Source organism: Vicugna pacos, chromosome 5 (assembly GCF_048564905.1).
Source record: "Vicugna pacos chromosome 5, VicPac4, whole genome shotgun sequence".
NCBI classification, from domain to species: domain Eukaryota; kingdom Metazoa; phylum Chordata; class Mammalia; order Artiodactyla; family Camelidae; genus Vicugna; species Vicugna pacos.
Window position 1 is genome coordinate 6,116,501 of NC_132991.1, and position 23,974 is coordinate 6,140,474.

The 23,974-nt window shown below is 44.7% G+C and overlaps 1 protein-coding gene across 1 annotated transcript in view; it reads right to left on the reverse strand.

Annotated features, from left to right (window-relative positions):
* The window catches only part of CNTNAP5 (contactin associated protein family member 5), a 730,584-nt gene that overhangs the window by 395,229 nt on the left and 311,381 nt on the right, over positions 1-23,974 (reverse strand). The window contains exon 4 of the mRNA XM_072960805.1: positions 20,883-21,030. Within this exon, the coding sequence (XP_072816906.1) occupies positions 20,883-21,030 (148 nt within the window). The remainder of the gene's footprint in view (positions 1-20,882; positions 21,031-23,974) is intronic.

Consider the following 23,974-nt stretch of genomic DNA (forward strand, 5'->3'; position numbering starts at 1 on the left):
TTAAAGCAGCAATGAGATACCATTAACTGCACACCTATTAGAATGGCCTAACTCTGGCACACAGACACCACCAAATGCTGGTGAGGATGTGAAGCAACAGGAACCCTCACTCACTACTGGTGGGAATGCAAAATGGTGCAGCCACTGTGGAAGACAGCTTGACAGTTTCTTGCAAAACTGAACGTCCTCTTGCTGTACCGTCCAGCAACCTAGCTCCTTCCTATTTACTCAAAGGAGTTGAAAACTTAAGTCCACACAAAAACTGGCACATGGATGTTTATGGCATCTTCTTTCGTAATTGCCGAATCTTAGAAGCAACCAAGATGTCCTTCAGTAGGTGAATGGACAAATAAACTGGCACATTAAGACAAGGGACTGTCATACAGCACTAAACAGAAATGGGCAATCAAGCCATGAAAAGACATGGAAAACAATTTACGTGTATATTAACTTAATGAAAAAAAAGCCAGTCTGAAAAGGCTACTATATGATTCCAATCATATGATATTCTATAAAAACAAAACTGGGGGACAGTAAAAATATCAATGATGGCCAGTTGCGGGGAAGGTGAATTAGCAGGGCACAGAGGATTTCTAGGGCAGTGAAAACACTCTATGGTACGACAGTGATGGATACACATTATTATATGTTTGCCTAAACTCGCAGAATGGACACCACCAAGAGTGAACCACAGTGTAAACGATGTGTCAGTGTAGGGTCATCAGTTGTAACAAAGTACCACTGTGGTGGGGGATGTGATAACGGGGGAGAGAGATACACATTTTGTGGGGTTCTATGGGAAATGTCTGTACTTTCCTCTTAATTTTGCTGTGAATCTAAACTGCTTGGAAAAAATAGCCTGTAACAATAAGTTGTAACAAATAGCAACTCTATTTAGAAGGTGTTATTATAGGTTATTTTTACATTATTTCCCCCACTTTTTTTATCATAAAACCTTTTACAAAAAACTTTGGTTACTTTGATAATAGGAAAAAATTAACACTATTTAATTATAGCTTGAAACAGATTCATTATATACCATCTTATGTGGGTGGGATGTTGGTGAATGGGTGTGAGGGAGGGGGTGAGGTTACTCTTATTTGAAATCAAGGACTCGAGAGAACTCAAATCTGTATTATTCACCAAGCAATTAAAATCCTCAGCTTGAGCATACGCAGTGATAAATTGAGTGTTTTTTCGGTTTTTTTTTTTCCACCAAGGAGCTAGAAACATCCTTTGGAAAGCTGAAATGTTGAAATGAAAATAAAAGTGAAATCATGCGTTTATGGTAATTAATTTTAAAATACAATTTCATAATTTAGTCCTATGGAATAAAGTGGTCCTAGCCCAGAGATTGCTGATGACTTCCTAGAGCCTAAAAGGAAAGAGTCTAGACATAAAGGAATTTTCACAGATCCCTCCCCCTACCCCTGTTTTCAGACTTTCCCCATACTGCTAGTAAGCGCCCTACCTCCATCCTCTGAAGCCGACTCTATCATCCCACCCACATAAGATGGTAAATAATGAATCTGTTTCAAGCCTAGTGGAGGCTACAGACTGCGAGCTGTGATCCATCACGGAATGATGAGGACCATGATGCAGCAAGATATCGTGGCTCTTAAACGGTGACAGCCACAGCTTGTAAACTGGGTCACACTGGCAGCTGTACCTTTCTAAGACTTGATTTCCTCACCCATAAAACGGGGCCACTGTATCCTGCAGAGGAGACTGCTGTGAGAATTCAATGCTCCAGTCCATGTCAAGTGACGGGTGCTCAGGTCACCCGGGGAGCGTTGCCTTCCTCATCGGACCACCTTCTCTCCCAAAGGGATGTTATTTCCTTTTTAGGTCCAGTGGTTTATGCCCAGGGGGTGTAAGTGGGCCCCAGGCTTCCTGTCCTGCCGTATTTCAGCTTCTCAAACTACGTGAAAGTCTTTGTGCGCAGGGGGTGCACCTTGTGTCTTCACGCTCTCTTCTGAGCCCTCCCCCTCTGCCTCTGCTCCAGTCTCTGGGTTAGGAACTGGGTCCCTAGGAGTTTAATGCTGAGTAAGTGGACGTGGGACAGACAATTTGTGGACCGGGACACTAATATGGCATGTTGTGAGCTAAAATGGAAGGGTACGCCCGGTCCCATGGGAACAGTATAAAAGTTCAAACACCGTACATGCAGATGGAATTAGGTAAAGTGATGCTACAAATAAGTGTGGGATTGGAGTTACTGCTTACAGGGTCCACCTTATTCCCTTTGTCTTAGTCGGCAGGGCCCAGATGCTACCTCTGCCCACCCTTCTGGCGCTGTCACACCTCTCCGCAATCCATCACAGCCCTCACGATCTGCATTGCACTCTCTCAAACGTGCAGCTCATCTAGTGACTCAAGTGAAGGCTGTAAGTGCCCATGACGTGGGTTACTTTAAGAAAATGCACTTCCAGGTCACCATGAGACCTTAAGGGAAATGAGCCAACCAGTAGGACAGGAAAAAAAGAAAATGAGGTTGAAATTTAACAGACCTGGGCTTCCACTCTGGTTTTGCTACTTACTGGCTGGGGGATTGGAGACAAGAACCTCTCTGAGCTTCAGTGGTCCTGTCTGTGTAGTCGGGCTAAGACAGCTCTACCAGAAGAGTCATTATGAGAATTACATAAATCGTACCTGGAAACGAACAGTCGCCCAGTAACATTCCCTTCCCTCACCCCATCATGAATCCAAAGGAATGACTGTACTGGTAAAGCTCTGAAGCATCGTATGTGGGCGGAAGAGGGTGTAGCTCAGTGGTAGAATGCCTGCCTAGCATGCACGAGTTCCTGGGTTCAACCCCCAGCACCTCTTCTAAATAAATAAATAAGTCAACCTAATTACCTCCCTCCCAAGATAAAATAAAACTAAATTTAAAAAAAAAAAGATGGTATAAAGAACACGGTACAAGGAAACTCTGTCTGAGTTTGGGGTTCAGCCCCCTTCACATCACACCGAGCAGACGTTCACCCAAGCCTTCCTCATCACCCTCTGGCTCTTAAAATAGCTTCATAAACCGCTGGATTCGACGTGTGCAGCCTCTCCCTGACCTGTTCTCTCCTGTCCACAGCACCTTTGCCGAAGCCCTTCAGTAAACTCCCTCCACGCTAAGAATTAAATTTAGTCTCTGAGACCCCACATGCCACATAGTCTGCCTCTGTCCTCCTTGCCTGCCTCCTCCTTCCTCTGCTTCTCCCCCGACCCTCACCCCGCTCCAAGCAGGATGCATTTTCAGCATGTGCACACATGTGTCGCGTGCATGTGTGTCTGCATGCGAGGGAGGAGTAGGACACCAAGTACAGAGCACACGCCATGAGCCTCGTGATGCTCTGAATACTTTTCTGTGCATGAACTGACTTAATCCAGTCAATCACCCTATGAGGAACACACTATTATTATTATTGTTGTTGTTGTTGCTGTTGTTTTACAAATGACCCCACAGCACAAGAAGTTCACATTTAGCAAGGGGCAGAGCTGGGGATCCAACCTCCCGTATGGGACTTAGCCCCACTCTAAGTGTTGAGCATCCTCCCAAGTGCTGTCCCTCTCTGGTCGATGCTCGACACCCAACCCATCAGCCTGGTGCCCTGCTGTTTCCCTAACAGCTTTGTCCGGTCACCCGCCAGTAAGCACCCTGCCATCCCCTTGATAGTTCACCTCCCAACTGGACTTTGATACGTGGCTCTTTGCCAATGTTTACACCCCAGCTCTCCAGCAGGACAGTGTGTCCCAGGAGGACAGGGGCCAGATGTGTACTCATCGCCTCATTAACTCCAAGCTCGGCACCAGCTGTCCCGACTCCCTGTGAAATGGTTTAGTGACCCAGTGAAGCCTAAGGGCGGTGCTGCCAACTCTCCCCCCACTTCCTGGCCCCTGACTGGCCCCTGCCCCCCAAGAGCTGGGCTGCCTGTCCACACTCATAGGGTTCATTTCTCCAGAGTCACACACTCAGCCGCCTGGGACCTGATTCCTTCATGACTCACAGATGCCCATGAAAGCAGGGATGAGAGGCCCCTTTAAGGAGCCTGGAAAGTAAAAGCTTCCTCTGAACACCACTGAGGCCAATGAGAGAAGCACCTGGGCCATCGGAGAGAACTCAGGTGAGCACCCTGGACCTTGGCAACATTCATTAAGTCGCATGCAAAATGCATCAGCCGTTTCACAAACGGAGAAACAGAGTAAAAAATGTTTAAGGAGGATTTAAGTTTTCCTCCACTGAATACTTAATAATTCCTCCAGACACAGAAACTATGTGAAGTATTCCAATCCCCAACTTGGATACAGCATGTTTTTTTTTATTGAGGTATAGATGGTTTACAATGTTGAGTTAATTTCTGGTATACAGCATAATGATTCAGTTATATATATATATACATATATATATATATTATTTCTCATATTCTTTCATGTTATAGGTTACTACAAGGTATTAAATATAGTTCCTTTTGCTATACAGAAGAAATTTATTGTTTATCTATTTTATACATAGTAGTTAGTATTTGAAAATCTCAAACTCCCAATTTATCCCTTCCCATCCCCTCCCCACAGGTGATGATAAGTTTGTTTCTATGTCTGTGAGTTTGTCTCTGTTTTGTAAATAAGGTCATTTGTGTCATTTGTTTAGATTCCACATATAAGTGATATCATGTGATATTTGTCTTTCTCTATCTGACTTACTTCACTTAGTATGATGATCTCTAGGTCCATCCATGTTGCTGCAAATGACATTATTTTATTCTTTTTATGGCTGAATAGTATTCCATTGTATAGCTATACCACAACCTCTTTGGATACAGCAGATTTAAAATGTTAACAATAAAGCCTGTATTTTTATAGTGTTGCTCTGAAGGGAAGCAAGTCTATTCTCTGCCGGGTTTTCCTCATCAGACACTTTGAACCACTAGGTCCTGATTCTCTCCTGTGGTACTTAATTCACAGCCTGGGGTCTGGCTCTGGCGATTCTCACCTTCATTCATGCTGTACAAGCCTCCTGAAGCAAGAGTCTCTTTAATGATACAAAAATAAAACCAGAGAAAAATGAAGACTGTGTGTCGGAAAGTGCAGGACGGATAGAGATGGGATAGTATTGGCAAGAGGAAGACCTGTGTGAGCCCCTCAAGGTGTGGTTTTCCAGGCACCAAAAAGATAATGGACAAAACTAACTATGCCGCCCACATTCTCCCTCACCGCTCCTCTAAGCCACTTGCGCACATCTTCTTTTGGAGGAAGTACTCCATCCTCTAGCGGAAAAAGAAAGTAATTAGCATATTTTGCCTAATTTAATGTTCTTAACAACCTTGTGAGGACCACATTTCTCCCCATTTGTGAAAAGGAGATGCCAAAGCAAGATTACGCACCCTGCCCAAAGGCACACACATGGTGTGTGTTTGACACCGAAGCCGTGAATGTTTCCTGATTAGAAAGTGGGGTGTTGGGGTGCGGGTGATGGAGGAACCCTTCGTACCCCATGAGACTGCATGTGACTGTCCAGCAGACATCAGGTGCAATCTGGGGGGCATGCACATGGGTGTGTGTGTCAGAAAGAAGATGCTGGCGGAAAGGAAGGATAGGGTTGAAAGGAAGTTTTCTTTCTCTTCAAGTTGATGCTAATTTCCTCATGGCCCCTGCCCCCCTGAACTTGCTTCTTTACTCACAGACCAAGTTGGACCAGAGCAGCAGCCCCTCCTGGGAGCCACACGCATACCTGAGAGGCTTGTTTAGACTAGACAGGAAATGCCCTCCCCACCCGCATCGTCTGCACTAAGCTTGAACCCTCTATCCTGGTTGGCTTGGGGGATCCCACTTCACCCAGACATTCTCCTATTTGAGCTTTTATTGAGCACCACCCCACCCCACAATGTGTCAGGGTCTGTGCTCAGCACAGGTCACTGGCAGTAAACTCCACAGAGGTACTGAGTCTCAAAGGCTAAGCGGAGACAAGACCTCACAGTCACACATCCCCGGGAAGGAAAGGAGCCCAGAGAAGGGAAGTCTAACCCTCTCCAGGGGGAGGCGGCACTTCTCGGAGGGGTGCTGGAAGTTAGGCAGGTGAGGGGCCTCACCAGCACAGGGAAGGGGCCTCCTGCTCCCGAGGGTCAGACCTCAGAACCAGAGGGATCCAGACTTGCTGGACCAGTGGATCTAAAAGTGTGCTCTCTGCACCCGTGGCCTTGGGCTCCCCAGGGAGCTTGGCAGAGGCACAGGATTTAGGACCTCTCTGCAGACCCAGGGAATCGGAGACTCAGGGCTTGAACGCAGCCGCCTGCCTGTAGTCTTGTCCTCACTGAGGTTTGAGAAGTTCTGTGCAGAAGCTTAGAAGTGAGGAGCCCAGAGGCTGGGGGAGACAGCCAGAGGTTTTACCACAGAGCATCCTAGTAAAAATACAGCAATACAAGTTTTAATGGGGCCCTGAGATTAATGGAGAAATAACTGTGAATGCATTTAAAGTAGGGAACGTGCAGGGCCAGTTGGGGTTTTTAAATAGAACTCTTCGAATTTTAGAAAAGTCATCCCTGTTTCTTATTGGCCAGTGCAAATTCCAATCCTGGCCACCCACAAGTCTTTTCTTCTTGGTGGAATTACCTAATTTCCTTGTCTCTTGCCAGGGTGGCAAGGCCTCAATGTAGCCTTTTTGGCCTTCTTTTTCTTTCTTTTTCCTGCCACGATTACATGATGATCAACACATCAGAGTTCCACATTTTACCTGCAAGGCAGGCCAGGGCACAGCTGTTAGATATTTGCTTCCTGGAGTGGACAGTTTCTCCCTCTTTCTCAAAATCAATTTTTAGAACCTCATCATTATGAATTCACTTCAGTTCAATGTGTGGTTGGTGAAGACGGTGATGCACTGGCAGACTTCTCGAGAATATTCAGGTCAGGTCTATCGTGGGCCCAGGGAGTCTTCAGGATGGACGGGTCCTCCAGCTCACAAACGCCTCCTTTCAGGTCAGGATGAATCCAGCACACACTCCCCTCCATCCCGGCCGCACTAAGAAAGACCACGGCTGGCTGACTTCCCACCGGGCCCTTAATCGGTGACCCAGCTGTCATCTCCTGTTGTCTGAGAAAGACAGCGTTCCGGAGGCATATTCAGGCCTATTTGATGGATGTTGGTCGCTTGTCAACAAACCAGCTGAAAAAAGAGCCCCACTGAATAAAAGATTCCAAGCTCGAATCCCCAAGTGAGCTAAGAAGGAACAGGGAGTGAGTCTGTTTTCTCACCGGCCGGAGAAGCTGAGGCTCAGAGTTGACAAGAGAAACCATCGATTTCCCCCGAGAAAACCAGTGCCACTGCAACGTGATTTTCAGTACAATTACCGCTTGCAGCTTATCTCATGATCCATCATCTAAGAAAAGCGATTCTTATTCAGACCGTGTGCTTTTGCACTGAAGACTCAAGGGTTTTGGTTAGCAATCCCCAGACCACAGAGGTTTCCACAGTCAGCTCAAATTTACACAGCAGCTCCACCACTTCTGTGACTTTTCCAGCTCTTATCAGAAGCTTAGGATAACCTCAGATGAACCGCGAATAACAACAGAAGTTTCCAAAACTATCCGTGCCAACTCCTCAGAATAGCTTTTCTTGCAGAATTTCTGACATGTCTGTACATGAGAGCAGTTGGAAAAACAGGAGAGGTCTTGAGAAGACAACATTGAAAACAGTCATGGTACAAAAAAAAACCCCAAAAAACAAACAAAAAAACCCAAAACAGAACCAATGCTCTAAATTCCAATCCTAGCTTTAGCAGACAGACTTTTTAGCTCTGACAGTCTCGCTTGCCTTCTTTATTTTTATTTTTTCACTGAAGTCTAGTCAATTTACAATGTTGTGTCAGTTTCTGGTGTACAGCCTAATAGTTCAATCATCCATATACAGGCATATATATGTTTTCTTATTCTTTTTCATTATAGGTTACTACAAGATATTGAATATAGTTCCCTGTGCTACACAGTATAAACATGCTGTTTATCTATTTTATATATAGTAGTCAGTATCTGCAAATCTCGAATTCCCAGTTTATCCCTTCCTTCTTCCTTTCCCCTCTGGTAACCATAAGTTTGTTTTCTATATCTGTGAGCCTGTTTCTGATTTGTAAATAAGTTCATCTGTCTTTTTTTTTTTTTTTTGGTTTCACATATGAGCGATCTCATATGGTATTTTTCTTTTTCTTTCTCGCTTACTTCACTTAGAATGACATTCTCCAGGAATACCCATGTTGCTGCAAATGGCATTATGTTGTCGGTTTTCATGGCTGAATAGTATTCCATTGTATAAAAATACCCCATCTTCTTTATCCAGTCATCTGTCAATGGACATTTAGGCTGTTTCCATGTCTTGGCTGTTGTAAACAGTGCTGCTATGAACATTGGTCACCCTTGCCTTCTGAAAATGTCTAGATTATTTGGGTATCTTAGACTTGTAGACACCTCTGAGCCCACCCAAGTTTTGCCATCCGATTTGAGTCTTCTTTAACTACAAAGACTATACTCAAAGGATGTGTTCATCTTAGGTGACTTCCAACATGGGAGAAATCCTTCCAGTAGTTTAAACGTAAATGCATAGGTAGATATTAGGTACATTCTGTGCTCTTTCTGGTCCCTGTACTGAAAGGTGAGATGCAAAGTGATTCACACACTGGCCCTCCCATTCAGGGACTCAAGACACACAGAACTGAGCAGGCAGATGAATCACTCTCCTGGCAAAGGATGCAAAGAAGGAAAGGGTGATCCTAGTCTCTACCACCTATGACCCACACAGGGGCTGGAAAGAGTGAAAAGGGGAGCAGGTGATAAAACAAAGATGACCAGCAGGAACAAGGACCCCAGGGAGCAGGCTGGGACATGCTGTCACCACAAGGTGCAGACAGGTTAACAGAGGGTTTCAGTCAAGTGGGGTATGGTTTCATAAATGTCACTCACAAGCTCACAGAAAGAGGGATCAGGGCGAAGGTGGTTACTGAGCAGGGATATGGAGAAAGAACCATCATTCCACCATGACCTGAGCCGTCAGAAGTCCTCAACCACAGCACAAAATTGCTCCCTGGAAGTGTTCACCTAATGAGAGGCAGTTACATAATGGCGTCAGAATTGGAGAAGAGAGCTGCTAGCCCCCGCCAGACTGGTTGGTATTTTTTTCCTAAAGGAAAAAAAAAAAAGCTGTTCATGGTTTTCTGTTTGAGGGAAACTGAACACTCTCTGGTAATGATTCTATACTGGCACCATCCACAGAACTCAGCGCCAGGAGGCCGGCTGCAGGGGGAGTAACAGTAAATCAGTCCAGTGACCATTTCAACAAGGAGTAAACAGAAAACAAATTGCAGGAGGCAAGGCCTTGGCATTTGTGTGGGAAGCCACTGCTGCATTAAGCGGTTGATCTAAGTCTTAGGTCATTTTCCCTTTCAAGTTGTCCTGTACAATTGCCACTATGAGGACACAGGTCATGGGAATCAGAGAGATGGAGTCAGTCAAGTCACACACAGGGCAGCAAGACATTAGCCCATCAGGGAACTGTCTGCTGTGGGCGTTCCCTCCCTTTGCTGGCCTTACCGCAGGCTTGATTTCTCAACCTCCACTGCAAGCATTTACTGGTTTGCTTTTAGTAGCTGCAAGAACTCTCGAGTTCCCAAAGGGCAAGGATTGTGTCCCTAATTTCTCTGTCTCCAAAGCTTAGTGGAGGAGGGGTCACTGAGGTGTGTGCATTGTCTGCTGAAGGAGTCTTAAGACTCAATCAATCAGTAAAGTTATTTTAGATCAGAAAGTTTGACTGCGGTGGGAGGGTACAGCTCAGTGGTAGAGCGCATGCTTAGCATGCACAAGGTCCTGGATTCAATCCCCAGTACTTCCTCTAAAAATAAATAAACCTAACTGCCTCCCTTCCTGCCAAAATAAAAATAATTAAATAATAAAGTGATTTTAAAAAAAAGAAAGTTTAACTTTGGTAGCATATCAGTTTTTTACTGAATGTGTCTTTATTGCACGTATATACATGTATATGTCTCTTCATAGAAGAGACTCTTCTATGAACTAAGAGAAAGAGTAGGCAGATCTCATGCTTTTAAACTACTTTTTAAAAAATTTCTGGGCCTCAGTTTCCTCATCTGTAGAACCAAAGAATTGCAATGAAAGATCTAGGGGGTGTTTCCAGCGATAAAGTGCTCAGATTTCCAAAGTGGGATTCAAGGCTTCCACTGAGGCCTCCGAACCCCTAGGTCTGACAGTTACTGCCTTTCCCCCTCTTCCCCAGGGTTTGGGGGCTATGAACTGGGCCTTTTAGGTTCCGGTAATCAGGCCATATGGGTTAGCATGCCAAGGATGAAATTTACAACCCTGTGGCCTCCACTGCATATGATTGATGGCCCAGATGATGAGAAAAACAAGAGAGAGAGGGCAGCTGAGGCTGGATGACAAAGAGATTTATTTGGGGAAAGGGAACATGACTTCAGCTCTGAGGCTGAGGAATTTTCGATGACACCATTTGGCAATCATTAACCAAATAGCAGAGAATCTGTTTTGTGTGGATGGAAGGTGAGCTCAGCTATCAAGTGACGGTTGTAATTGTTAATGAGGGAAGCCTGACAGATCCTTGCACCTTATCAGAATGTATAATGCTTTTTAAAATTAATTAGTATTCCTCCTTTTTTAAGAAACTCAAATAGAAGCCCCCAAATGGAAGTCCACACAGCCTGAAGTCTCCAAAAGGCCTGATGAAGGAATCTTTAGGGATCTGCCTAAAGGTGTATAAAAAAGTTGACCTCCTTCATTTGAGGTCCAGGTGGGATGTGTTCCCGAATAAGGAGGAAAAGGTAAGATGGGGAGAAGTTTGGCCACCAATTTAAATATCAGATGAATATAATGATGCTAATACTTTTCGGATGCTTATCATATGCCAACCACTATTTCAAGTAAATTACATATAAGAAATGAGCACTATTATTACCATTCTCTTTATAGAAAAAGAGCCTGTGTCCACAGAGGACCTGAGTGTCCAAGATGACACAATCAGTAGGTAACAGAGCTAGGTTTACACCTCTGGGGATTTGAGTGCAGAGCTCATCTTTTGTATATAATATTAAATAATCAGTTTAATTATATAATATTGAACTGATATTTTATATAATAATAATGCCACACTATTAATTATACCATGGTATACTACCTTCAAACATGTTTCCATGTTACTGAAAATCCTTAAGATTAACAATCACAGAAGTGAAAATGACAATGTCTGTTATGGACGAGCTGACTCTCACAGTTAGAAGAGGATTTTGAGAGAATAGTTTTAAATTCTGGCTCCACGTAACACTTACCTGGGAAAAGGAAAAAATGTTTATGCTGGGGTCCCTATGGTGATGATGATTTAGGAACAGTGTGGCCAGAGCAGGTACTGACAAATACGTGTCCCCGGGTGATTCTCCCACAGAGTTAGGTTTGAGAGCACAGGTGAAAGGTCAAGGAGCTCCTGGACTGGGCACTAGTTACCTCGGTCTCTAGACATCTTAACTGCACATGCTCAGAAGTCGTAGGACACTCACTTTCGTCTTCCTAATACAGGTATTAGGAAATTGAAAATGACATTTTCCCTCTCATAAGCGTTCCCTGTATCACACGACTAAATGCTTTCAGACCCACCGTGGAGGGCTCAAGGAGGTAAAAGCGGTACAGATGTGTCACCTGGGGGAAGCTGTTCACTTAACAATGTAACTGCTTTAATTGAAATGGGCCTCATTCCGTGCTGAGAACTGAGTACCTCAGCAGGTATGCACTGTAACCTTATAGAGTCCATAAACTGGGAGGTGAGACAGGTAATTCACAAGGAAATACACGTGGAAATAACTATTAGATATCTATGCATGTATGTATATAAATGTATCTATCTGTGGATGGATTGATCAGTAGTGATTTCTGTACACTGGATGTTTGTATCCCCTCCAAAATTCGTAAGTTCATATGTTGAAACCTAATCCTCAATGAGATGGTCTCTGGAGAAGGAATCTTCGGGGAGTAATTAGGTCATGAGGGCAGAGCCCTCATGAATGGGGTCAGTGCCCTTGTGAAAAAGACCCTGGAGAGCTCCCCTGCCCTTCTACCAGGTGAGGACCTGGCAAGAAGATGGCCCTCTATGAACTGAGACAGGAGCCCTCACCAGACACAAAATTTGCTGTGCCTCGGTCTTGGACTTTCCAACCTCTCAAACCGTGAGAAACAGATTTCTGTTGTTTATAAGACACTCAGTCTATGGTGGGTGTTCCAATCACCCAAGACAGTGATCAATGCTTTGAAAGAACAGCATGCTATGTTTCAGGACAGGAAAATAAGAGTCACCTCATTTAAACTGGGGATCAATTGGAATCTGCCTGAGACAATGATGATAAAGCTGAGACTGGCTGAGATGAGCTGCAGGAGTTGGAGGGAGGGGAGCATTCCGGGTAGACGGGCCCTGAGGTGGGAGAGAGCATGGTCGAAGGCAGGACAGAAGACCGATGGGGTTTGAGCCCGGAGAGGGAGGGGAGTTTGCTGGACAGTGAGGCCAGTGAAGCAGGCAGAGGCCCGGCCCTGCAGGCCTGTCCTTATGCACAGGACTGTGGTTTGTTCCCAATGCGAGCAGAAGCCATTGAAAGGTTTTCAGCAGGAAATGGCTCAACTCTGTATTTTATGATGATCCTACTGGTTGTTGCAGCGAAAAAGGACCGAGAGAAAAGATGAGTGAAAGTGGGTTGCTGAGTTAAAAGTTGAGATGACAGAAGAAGTGAAGAGGAAAAGAAGTGGACGTGTTGGTGGTGACTTCTGGAGGTGACACTGATGGAGCTCGCTGTTCAGTTTACTGAGGGAAGTAAGGGGTATGGAGATTTCGAGGAAGAATCTCAGGTGTATTTATCAAGGTGAGAAAGATCACGAGGAGAAGACACTGGATATGAGCTGAGGATACATGTTGATTAAGAGTTCCCTTTGGGATGTGTTAAATTTGAGCTACTTATGACATAACCAAACTGAGATATCAATCAGGCAAATGAATATAGTCTTTCTAGAGCTCAGAAGAAATATTTGACTCAGGATGCAAACTGCAAACCACTTTTATAAAATTCAGTTTTCTTTTCTGTATACCCTGGAATAGTCATTCTTAAACGATTGTTGTGAGGTTGGGAGTGTGAGCTGCACCATACTGTGCATATTGAATGGGGGAGTGTTGAGGAAGATAGTGGTGGCAGTTCTAATGGAAACTGCTAATTTAATGATGCAAAACTGAACACCAGTAGGGAAGATATTGGCTTTCTCGCTCTCTCCCCCAGGAAGAGGCACCATTAATCACAACTAAGAATGCTCCTCATTTTCCTGCCTCTTCTTCCCTTGCAGTCTTCCTAACAGGTGATTTATTTTAGACAAGTCTATATGGACATCCTTTTTTCAAGTGTGCTTCTTCATATTATCAACTCAACAAGGTAGCAGGACCCGCATCCTTTATTTACTTGGCTGACCAGCCTGGACATGTTTGGCCAAAGACGAATCAGTCTGAAAATTGATCAGAGAGAGAAAACACTCATGCAAAAGTTAGAAGCCACATACCCTCTTTGACAAGAGAGGTGACAGAGCGGAGACACCTGTAATGGGGGAGGTATTCAGTAATCCTCATGAGGATACAATGCAGCGTGCTCGGCTTCCAGATACCCACGCACGGAAGGCGTGAAGAAGCCAGAATGAATCTGACAGACAGCAAGGAGAGGGTATAACTTGTTTCAAGCAGTACCCATCAGGATGTTAATCTTATCTCCTTGACTTATCATGGAATTATTCACTCCATGGAATTACTGAGCAGTGGTCATCATAATAGGTGAAGACCTTGTGTTTTGGTCTTTGTAGAATGCAGAGGGAGACCACATCAGTCCTACTCCAGAGCAGACAGAGAGTGCAGGTGGCAGGAAGTTGATATCCTGGAGCCTGCGACAACGGAAGAGAGAGCAACAGCAGACAGATATCTGAACTGGAGGGGGTCCTTGCCTGGTGGAGAAGATGGTTCATTTTCCCCAAAAGGCACCATGTAGTGACAACACGGGGATGTCTCTCTGTGGATACACACCTACACTAGTACTGGCCGTCAGCTCCCAAGCACAGGCTGTTTGCTAGATACTCTGCTCTGTGCTTTACTCAGCAAAACTCAAAAATGACATCGTAGTCTTTACAGTAATTACCGCTGTCATTTACAGATGAGAAACAGAGGCTCAAAGAAGTCAAGAGTGTTTGCTGGAAGGTTTTCTCTTTTTAAGAGCAGACCGTTTGTTCAACTGCTCATATCTGAATACACAAAAGGAATCTGTCACTCTGAACGTCCCTGTGACCATGGCAAAAAGACGGCCCTGAGGACACGAAAGCAACAGGAAAACCCAGTCAGTGGAGCAGTCATCCTGGCATTTATAAAAGGGAATGAAAGCAACCAGAGAGAAAAGATTTTAAAAACATAAATACTGAGGGAAAATGGAGACACATCCTTACTTCTAGAGATCTGAAAACAGAATGAGCCAGAATAGGCTTTAAACACTTTCAGTTTAAGAATTGCAACCATGCTATTGTCAATTATTCAACGAGAAAAAGTGTGAGATAGTAAAGAAACTTATGTAGGAGGAAGAACCTAAAAAGTTCATAATTTTTGGTACCTATAAAACATACACATACAGTGGGGAGGGTATAGCTCAGGGGTAGAGCATGTGCCTAGCATGCATGAGGTCCTGGGTTCAATCCTCAGTACCTCCATTAAAATAAAGAACCTAATTACTCCCCTCTAAAAGAGACACATACATATGAGAGGAGGCTGCCATTAAAAAGGGCTATCATTAAAAATAAATACAATAAAAACTTTCCAAAATCAGTTCAATATCTTGTAGTAACCTGTAATGAACATGAAAATGAATAAATGTATGTGTGTATATGACTGAAACACGATGCTGTACACCAGAAACTGACCACAATTCAATTAAAAAACAAAAATGAGTAAGGATGGCCAGGCTCTTGGTCTAAAACATCAAATACACAATAAGAATCCATGGAGCGTACGAGCAGCTGTCAGACAGATCTAGGTCCCCGCGGGCAGCACTAGGGCATGGTCCCCACCTGTTCCATAAACAGACTAATGAGCAGTGAGACAGGGAGGCACCAGCTGAGTCTAATTTCCCAAGATAAGACCCCGCGTTGGAGCGCAAACCATAAATGGGGGTCCCAGGACGAGCCCTGGGCGTCAGAAAGCAAGTGGTGTTTGTTCTGGGTGGTGAAGGACCATCAGGAATCATCCTGGTGGAGGAGACTTGGGATAACTAAGGAAAGAGCGTCAGGAAATATAAAAACGTAGTCAGGAGAGAGGCTCCCAGTCCGCGCAAGGACCCGCACGTGCACACGTAGTGGAAATTGAATGAGGAGGCAGCAAAATAAGGCGGGGTGGGGTTCAACATGCTTGAGAAGCGTGGGCTTTTCCAAAGGCTACAGGGAGCCCTTGAAGGGGGCCAGTCAATGCGCATTTCAGAGCGGTCTTGGAGACGGAGACCACCAGAGTGACTCCTGACGTGTTGGGTGAAGAAAGATGGGGGACAACTTGGCTAGTGATGGGGGGGCGGGGGTACCTGGAAAGGAGATCCCACGGGATCGCGTGCCTGGGATCTGCCCAAGGAACCGACATCCTGGGATGTGTAAGCCAGGTTTGGAGGAAGCAAGAGAAAGGACAAACAAAGACAAACGAAACCCCAAAAAAGCCTCCGTTTGGGGCAGACCCTGTAATGATGAGAGAGGTTGGAAGGCAATGCAACTCAGTCTGCTTTGCCGCCTCCAGTGAGGAAGATGCTTTGCAAACTGGAAAGGGTAGACTTGAGGAGGAAGGACTTGCGGCCCCGGGAAGGTCAGCACAGAGGAAGGGCTGCTTCATACTTAAGTGCCTCTCCTCCTCCAGGCCGATGGATTCTATTTTCGGCCTCTGGAAGATGGCACAGACGGCATGGGAAACACAAGAGCAGAAAGAGGCGAATGTCTAAAGTTTCACACTGTGTCTTTCCTTGCCTCTTACGCACTAAGCGTTAAAAAAAAAAAAAGACACAGAAGTCTAGCTGTTCCCTGCTTCCCTTGCTGACAGCCCCTCTTGCTGCCTGGGGCTCATTTCTGCCAGGGAAGTGCCTACCAACTTTTGAGACTCAGCCGAGGTGTGACAATGTCACCTGACTCTTTCTGTTGCCAACAGTAACACTTAGTTTCTCCTCCAGGTCCCCATGGCCCCCTTTGCAGATTTCTGGCAGGCACACGCAATCTCTCATTGTATGTTTTTATTTACATCTTTGTGGCCCCCATCTCTTACAATTGGTGATGCCAATCATTTAACAAATACTGCCTGAGTACACAGTATTCTCATGACACTTACAATAGGTGGCAAACCATATGGACTGAAGTTACTGATGAAAAGGAATCTGTGTTCATATAATGCCATGTCAATTACACCTCAATAAATAAGAGAAAAGGAAAGAATCTGGGGGATGATGAACAGGGAAGGTTGCCTGACAAGCACATCTATTGCCTTTTCCAAGTTTAGAGTCAAGTAGGAGGAGGCAGATGTCAAAAAGAAAAAAAAAGTACACAATTAATTTATAATTGCAATCATAAAAAGTTCTCCAAAGAAAAAATACAAATTGTAAAAGGTCCAGGAAAAAGTCTTATTTTTCTTTACATCCCTGAAGTTTTGTATGATTCTTAGTACATCTTAAGTGATAAATAAATGTCAACTGAATGAATAAATGATTGAATTAATGAGTTCTTTCTTTCCCAAATGGTAAAATTTAAATCTCAGGAAATTACAGAACTATGAAATTTCTGCCAGTCTTTAGCAACATACTCAAGTGAAATTTTGAGAAAAAAATTCATAAATCAAAAGACAAAAAAAATGCTTCGTTACAAACTACAATGGGCACGTAAAGAACAAGTAATTTCATGCTGAGATCATGAGACTGGACTGATATATGTGTTCATCCATTCCACCAGTATTTACTGAATTCAGATGTGTGTCTAATGCATACTGACACTTGTAAGGTACGGGGCCTGCTCTCACCGACACTTACTTTCTGATGCAGGGACTCAGAGAGACAAACCACCAACAAGGGAGCCAAGACAAACATGACTCTGGTTTGTGGCAGACAAACTAGAAAGCAAGGCAAAGCAAAACATGTCATAGAACCATGGGTTTATGTGTTTACGACTAGTGCACAGGAAGTAGTGCAGAGGTGATCAGAGTGAGCTTCTTTAAGAGGTGATGTTGGAATTGAGAATCACATTACCTGAAGGAGATGACCATGAGAATTCTGGGGAAAATGGATCTGGGCCCAAGGAACAGAATGTGCAAAGGCCCTGAGGTCGGGGTGGGGGTGGGGGGGCTGGCATATTTCAAGAATAGGAAGAAAGCCTAAATGGACAGAAAGAAGTAAAAAAGTAGAAAGATATTGAAGATGTAGGCCAGGGACACTCTGTAAGGAATCTGACTTGCCAGGAAGGCAATCCAAATGTATCTTAAGTAGGCAGTGGAATGATATGGCTGTATTTCTTATTGATGAAGACCACTTTGGCTACTGCATGAAAAAGGAATTTGGGGAGACAGTGTTATGAGCAGCAACTCCAGGTGGGAGTCTATTTAAATACTCTGGGAGGCCTGGCGGAGGACAAGTATGTGCATTTAGACTGTGTTTTGGCAGAAGGAAGCGGGAGAGCGACTGTAAACTGCAGATGAGTAGCAAGGAGCAGAGGTTCTGGGAGAGGAGACACCAAGCTGCCTCCTGGGTTTCTGCTCTAGACAATGACTGAATAGCAGCGTCGTCTACGGAGACGGGAGATGCAAAAGAGCCGGCTGTTGAGAGACTGGTACCCAAGGGTTCTGTTTCTGCTGTATCAGACTTTACGCACCTATCAGATTACCAAGCGGAGGCGTGAAGCTTACTGCATGTGTAGTTCCAGAGGCCAGGCCAGGAGGTGATCAGCGTGTAGCTGGTGTTGACACTCGTGGAGCCCCGTAAGTCTCACTGGGCATCGAGGGGGCTACATAAAAGGTACAAATCCTGAGCCCAAGCCCTGAGAAGGAGCAGCGGCAGCAAGTGCAATAAAAAGGAAAGTTGGGTTTTTAAAACCGGAAATATCTAACTGAGCCCGAATCCCTCTGAGAGGTGTATGCAGCGAAAGAAGTGCAGGGCCCACAGGACTTGGCTCCGTGGAGGTCACTGGTGGTCCCGACGGGGCTGGTTTCTACAGAGCAGCCCGCAGGGGTCAGTCCCGCAGAGAAACAGAACCAACGAGCTCTGCGGATAGAAAGGCTGATGGCAAGCAACGGGCTTGTGTGACTGTGGGGGCTTGCTCGGCAAGTCTGAAATTCATCCGGAAGGGCAGGCTGTCGGGAGGGCCAGGCTGGAAATTGGCAGGAGAGACGCTGCAGTCCACAGGTAGAATGCCTTCTTCCTCAGGGGAGGGAAAAATTCAGTTCTGATCGGGAAACGTTTCAACTGACTGAAGCAGGCCCAGATTATCAAGCGTAACCCCCTTTACTGAAGGTAGAATGACTGTAGACGTTAGCCACATCACAGTGACACCTGGATTGGTGTCTGTTTGAATGATAATAAAACAGCGGGAGACCAGCGCCTACTGCACTGATATTGACACGTGAAACTGACCACCACGTGTCTGAAGACCCATTGGGAACAGTTGCAGTGGGAAGGGAGGGGAGCAGGTGGAGACAGAAACTAAACACATGTTCTGGCGAGAAGCCATTCTCTGAAGAGGGCGGGGGAGAGAAGGGTAGGCAGATGAATAGAGCCATAGGGTTTTTGTAGTTGTTGTTTTGTTTTACAGCTTATGCCGCAAAGTTTTATGTTTATAGGAATGAACCAGTAAAAAAGCAGATATGATGATGTTGAAAGGGAATTTTTGATCCAGAGGACATGTGGAGGTGTTGGTTTTATCTAGAAACAGAGAGAGAGAGAGAGAGATGTGTTCTTTTTCCCTCAAAGGAATAAACACCAAAGAATGAGGACCAGTGTTGGAAGACGACTTTGTACCAGTTTGAGGGTCGTGATGGAGGAGGGGGTTCTGTGTCCAGAGAGGGGCTAACTTCCCATCACTCACACTTTTACCTGAAGGTAATTTATCTCCTCAAAGGATGCACGTATTAGATGCAGAGCTTTCCTGGAGAGGAGTCCAGGTAGGGCTGGACCCAAAGTCAGGAGCTCTTTGTGTTGTCAAGATCTGGGCTCTAGCAGATCTGTGAAAATTTTAATATTGGAGAAAAACTGCTATGTTACTGTGGGCACTTTTCTAACAAGAAAGAGTCCCTTGCTGTCATCAGATTCCCCAAAGAATCCATCACCAGGGGAAAAAAAAAAAAAACTAGACACGTTGCCCAAAGGTCCCTTTCTACCCCGCGGTCGATTAGTTAACATGATGCTGTGCGTCTTTCTGTGCAGCCTGCAGAACCAGGGACAGGGGAAATAAAGATGCCGCCAAGAAGAAACAAAAATAGGAGGGCTTGTTCAAGAGTAATAGGATTATGACACCAAAATAGGTGGCTGAAGTAATAACATACAGAATAATACAGATACACTATTTATTTCCAGTATGAAAGAGCCACGTTGTACTTAAAAAAGGAACTTCTTAGTGACAACTGTGCTCAAGAGAAGAGATAGCGTGGGAATGTGGTGACCCCAGAGATCCGGGGTTAGGAAGCATGTAAGCCCTTGCTTTGCAGACATCTCTGCTTTTTGATGGAAGGGCTAGCATGTGAGGCAGTGTCTCCCTGGTCTAATGGTTTGCTGGTGCATCTGTCCTAAAACACATTTCTTTCTAACAGTGCCTGTTCAAAATCAAGACCACCATTTCACAGGTGACTTCCCTCTGTGCTGGACTTTATTTTCAGTAGAGACTCAACGTCCATAGTCTCCCTGGGAAGCTGGCTAACACCCAGCTTTCTGAGTCCTTCTCCCCTGAAATCATATTCCAGGATGTAGGGGACAAGATTAAGGAAATGCATCTTTCAGAAGCACTCAGAGGATCCTGATGTGAGCGTTCTGCAGATCACGCTCTGGAAAGCAGTTCAAGCATGTATCTCACAAGGCACTCCGGTAACCGTACACGGGAATCTATTGAACGGGTTCGTATTAAAGTGATAGTGATCACATTTGTTCATTCATTAGGGGTCACTGGGTTTCAGTCTATAAGCAGGAGATGTCACTGCTAAGGTAGAAAAAAAATAATAAGATGCAATTTTAGATTTCAGTATAAACCCTGCAGGGAAGAATTATAAGGTTGGGAACCTCTCCTGCATAATCTTAACCTTATTCTAGAGTGATCGCCACCACTACCTATGTTTACAACCTTCCTCATCTGGGAGATGGAGTGCTAGGTTTAAATTCAGCCCCAGCAACTCACAGAAGAGCGGAAGGCTTGCATAATTCCAGGAGAGATGTATTCCATCACAGTGGGTGGAAATGTTTCTTCCCTTCCCATCCTAGAGCAAGGAGGGGGAGTGTCTTATAACAGCTCACCTTCCTTCTGTGAAAAACCTGAACGTAAATTATTCTTTTACTGCAAGGACAAATGGTGGCTCAAACTTCCAGAGCTCTTAATTTTAAACTTTGTTGTTGCTGTTGTTGCTGTCATAAGCTCTTATCATGTGATCACCTCCAGGCTACTTCACCTCTAAATAAAAGAAGAGTTTTTCTACCTCTGGGTTGATTTTCACATTTTCAAATGCACATAAGTAATGAAAGGGTAGCGATAACTTTCAAACAATGGCAATCTCATTCTCCAGGCAGATAACCCAGTGCAGTGTGGATGGGGCCGCACACAAACGCACCGCAGCGCTGGGTACTTACTGTAGGAGCATCCGTAGACCTCAACCCTCATGCCAATCTTGCCAGTAGGATTCCACTCCAGGGGCACGAAGCGGACGAAGCGGGCTCTCACTGAGTGGAGTAACTTGTGATGTACCACACTGTCAGCATTCATGTTTCCTGCAAAGGTCTGCAGGGAGAAAAGGAGGCCCAATGAGGTCCAAGGGAAAAAAAAAAACATTAATTTTTTTTTAATGGAAGTCCTGGGAATTGAACCCAGGACCTCACACATGCTAAGCACATGCTCTACCACTGAGCTATACCCTGCTCTGTCAAGGAACATCAATTAAAATCCATCTACGTTGCTCCATAAAGTCTCTCAGAGAAAATCCTCAACTTCTCAGATCTTTCCAATGAAATCTGACTCTGGTAAAAATTCAGCATTATGTATTATATACATTTTTTCAGAAATACTATACCTTATTCTTTAAGAAATTCCCTCCCCACAATTTTACAAATAAGACGATCCTAGCAAGTCATAAGACTTGACACCTAAGAGCTTTACTGAGTAAATAATAGAATGAATTTCTGATACTCCAAACATTCACAATCACTGTGGTATGGGGGGCAACTGAAAATCTCCTCCCAGAAGGAAAGGCTTTTATAGCAGGAATTGCTATCATTAATGGAAGCCGGTTACTATGCTAAGCATTTTCCATTATCATTATTACCTTTTTACTAGTTAAAAAAAAGAAAAACAAAAAACTGACATCTAGAGAGAGAAAAGCAGAACAAAAAAAAACCCTGCAGATCATCTGATTTGTTAGTAATTGGTCTGGGATTCACTTCCGAAGTTGTCTTATCCCAAACTTTATGGTTTTTCCACAGTCCCACACTCTTCAAATGTTCCACTGTTAATCACTGCACGAGGAAGAAAAGGAAGCTCTGGTTTTTATGTAATTTATATTCACATTTCCTTGTGAAGTTTAAGCAAAAGAACGCACAGCATGGGAGGTACCTGGCACACTAAAATTATGCCTCCTGGCCTTCATTTGGATGAATGATTTCTGGAGTAGAAATTTTGCTGCAAATGGAATCCAAAGTCTTATATCTAATCTTTCTTCCCCCCATTGGAGTCAAACGTGCATCAGAAAATTTACCATTTTAACCATTTTAAAATAGGTAGTTCAGTGGCAGTGAGGGCATCTCATTACTGTGCAGCCATCACTGCTCTCCAGCCTCCCCTGGGACGTTCTCATCATCCCGGTGGTACCTAAACTTTAAGACAGGATGTCAGCTAGAGCACGGATTTGCCTGCTTCATTATGAGTCATTACCTGCCTTCCTCTCCCACTGGAGTATCGTAGATACTCTTAGCATCAACCAAGAGAAAGAAGATCCACTGGCTTCTCAAATGGCCCAAGTGAACAGCAGGTAAAGGCTTTTATCGATTTATTGGAATTCATTTCAATGATTCAAACCTCAACCTTGACTGAATTCTCATAATATCTGTGAATCTAGGGTACCTTGAACAATCTGACATTTCTGCTGGACACCAATCACTCCGGCTAATCTCTCTGACATTGGGCAATTGATATAATCACTATTGGATCCCCCACGGGGGCTTTTGAACAAGGGAGAAGCTCACCATTCATTTTGCAGCAAAACCCTGGTGCATGAGAATGACTTGGTGGAGAGAAACTCCTTGAGATTTGAAGCCAGTGTTCCGGTCCACAGATTTGTCAAAGTTTGGCCATTATCTCAATTCAAAAAAGAATGACTTGCGGGGAGGATATGGGCTCAGTGGTAAAGCACCAGCTTAGCATGCAAGAGGTCCTGGGTTCAATTCTCATCATCCCCATTAAGCAAATAAAGAAATAAACCTAATTACCTCCCCCTCCAAAAATAAACAAAAAAGAATGGCTTTATTTAGCAGGCTTATCTTCTCCATGTCATGATTCCCACTTCAGCAACTGGTCCAGGTAGAAAACCACCTCCCTCGCTTGCTCACCTGGGAAATACTCTCCCCTATAGAGTGTAATTCCTTTTAAAATTGACTCTTGTTGCTACTTCTTTTGGGTGGGGGTGGGGAGGGACAGAGATTTGAGGGGTTTCTCCCTGTTTTGGATGGAATGAAGGCATCGCACGTTTTTCTACAGCCTAACTGGGGAGATTTCCATTAGTTCTCTGGACTCCCTGCTAATCCTGTACGCTATAAGCCACTCTGCAAGCATGTAGGCCCCTGTGTTTAAACAGTACTTGACTCACACTAAGAGTAACAAGGTGCCCTGGCCTGGGTTCTATGTGATATGTAGACTGGCTATATCTTAAGCTGGTATTGAAATCCTGGCTGTATAATTCCAGATAAAAGGTTTATATTGGGAGCTTGGAACCCCTTGTAGATCTCTTACGTGCTGTGTGCGATGAAGGGGGAATCCTGGGGTCTCTTCAAAGGGGCCAGTATCCTGGCATAACTGCATGCATGGTACAGACACCTTACTCGTTCTGTCTCACCATCGTGCAATCTTGTGATCTCAGCATCTTATAGTCTTAAAGTCTTACCATTTCAGAGTCATGTTATTTGCAGTCCCATAGACTCGTAGGCGCCTGCCCAAGTGGACTCAAAGTGCTGAGATTTCAAAGCGTGCGATGCATGATCCCTGGGCCCTCCTGGAGCCAGTAGACTCCACTCAACTCAGAAACCTTGAAAGTCAGAGGCAGATTGAATCTAAAGGAAGCGGCAGCCCTGCTCTCACCAAGTTCACCAGCTCCTCTTCCTACAAGATCATAGACAATCCCCGCTTAGCAATGCAAGCAGCTGTAGGAGAGGACAGAAAAGCCCAGAAAGAATTTCCTCTCCAGGTGCTGAATCTCAAAGCCCTGCTAGACGCAGGAGAGCTACCACCCGCTCAAAGCCAGCTCAAATGCCGAGGATAACAACTGAGCAGCAGGATGAGTGGCAGGTGACTTCTCCCAAGAAACAATGGCGATCAACCAATGCTGTAAGTAGGAACCTCTCAACCTTGCCTTCGAAACCTGCAAAGATAGCCTGCAAATCCAAAGGAAAGATAAACGCAGTATCATTTAAGCAAAAGCTGGGATCATGTATGACCTATAGACTTCCGCTGTGAAGAA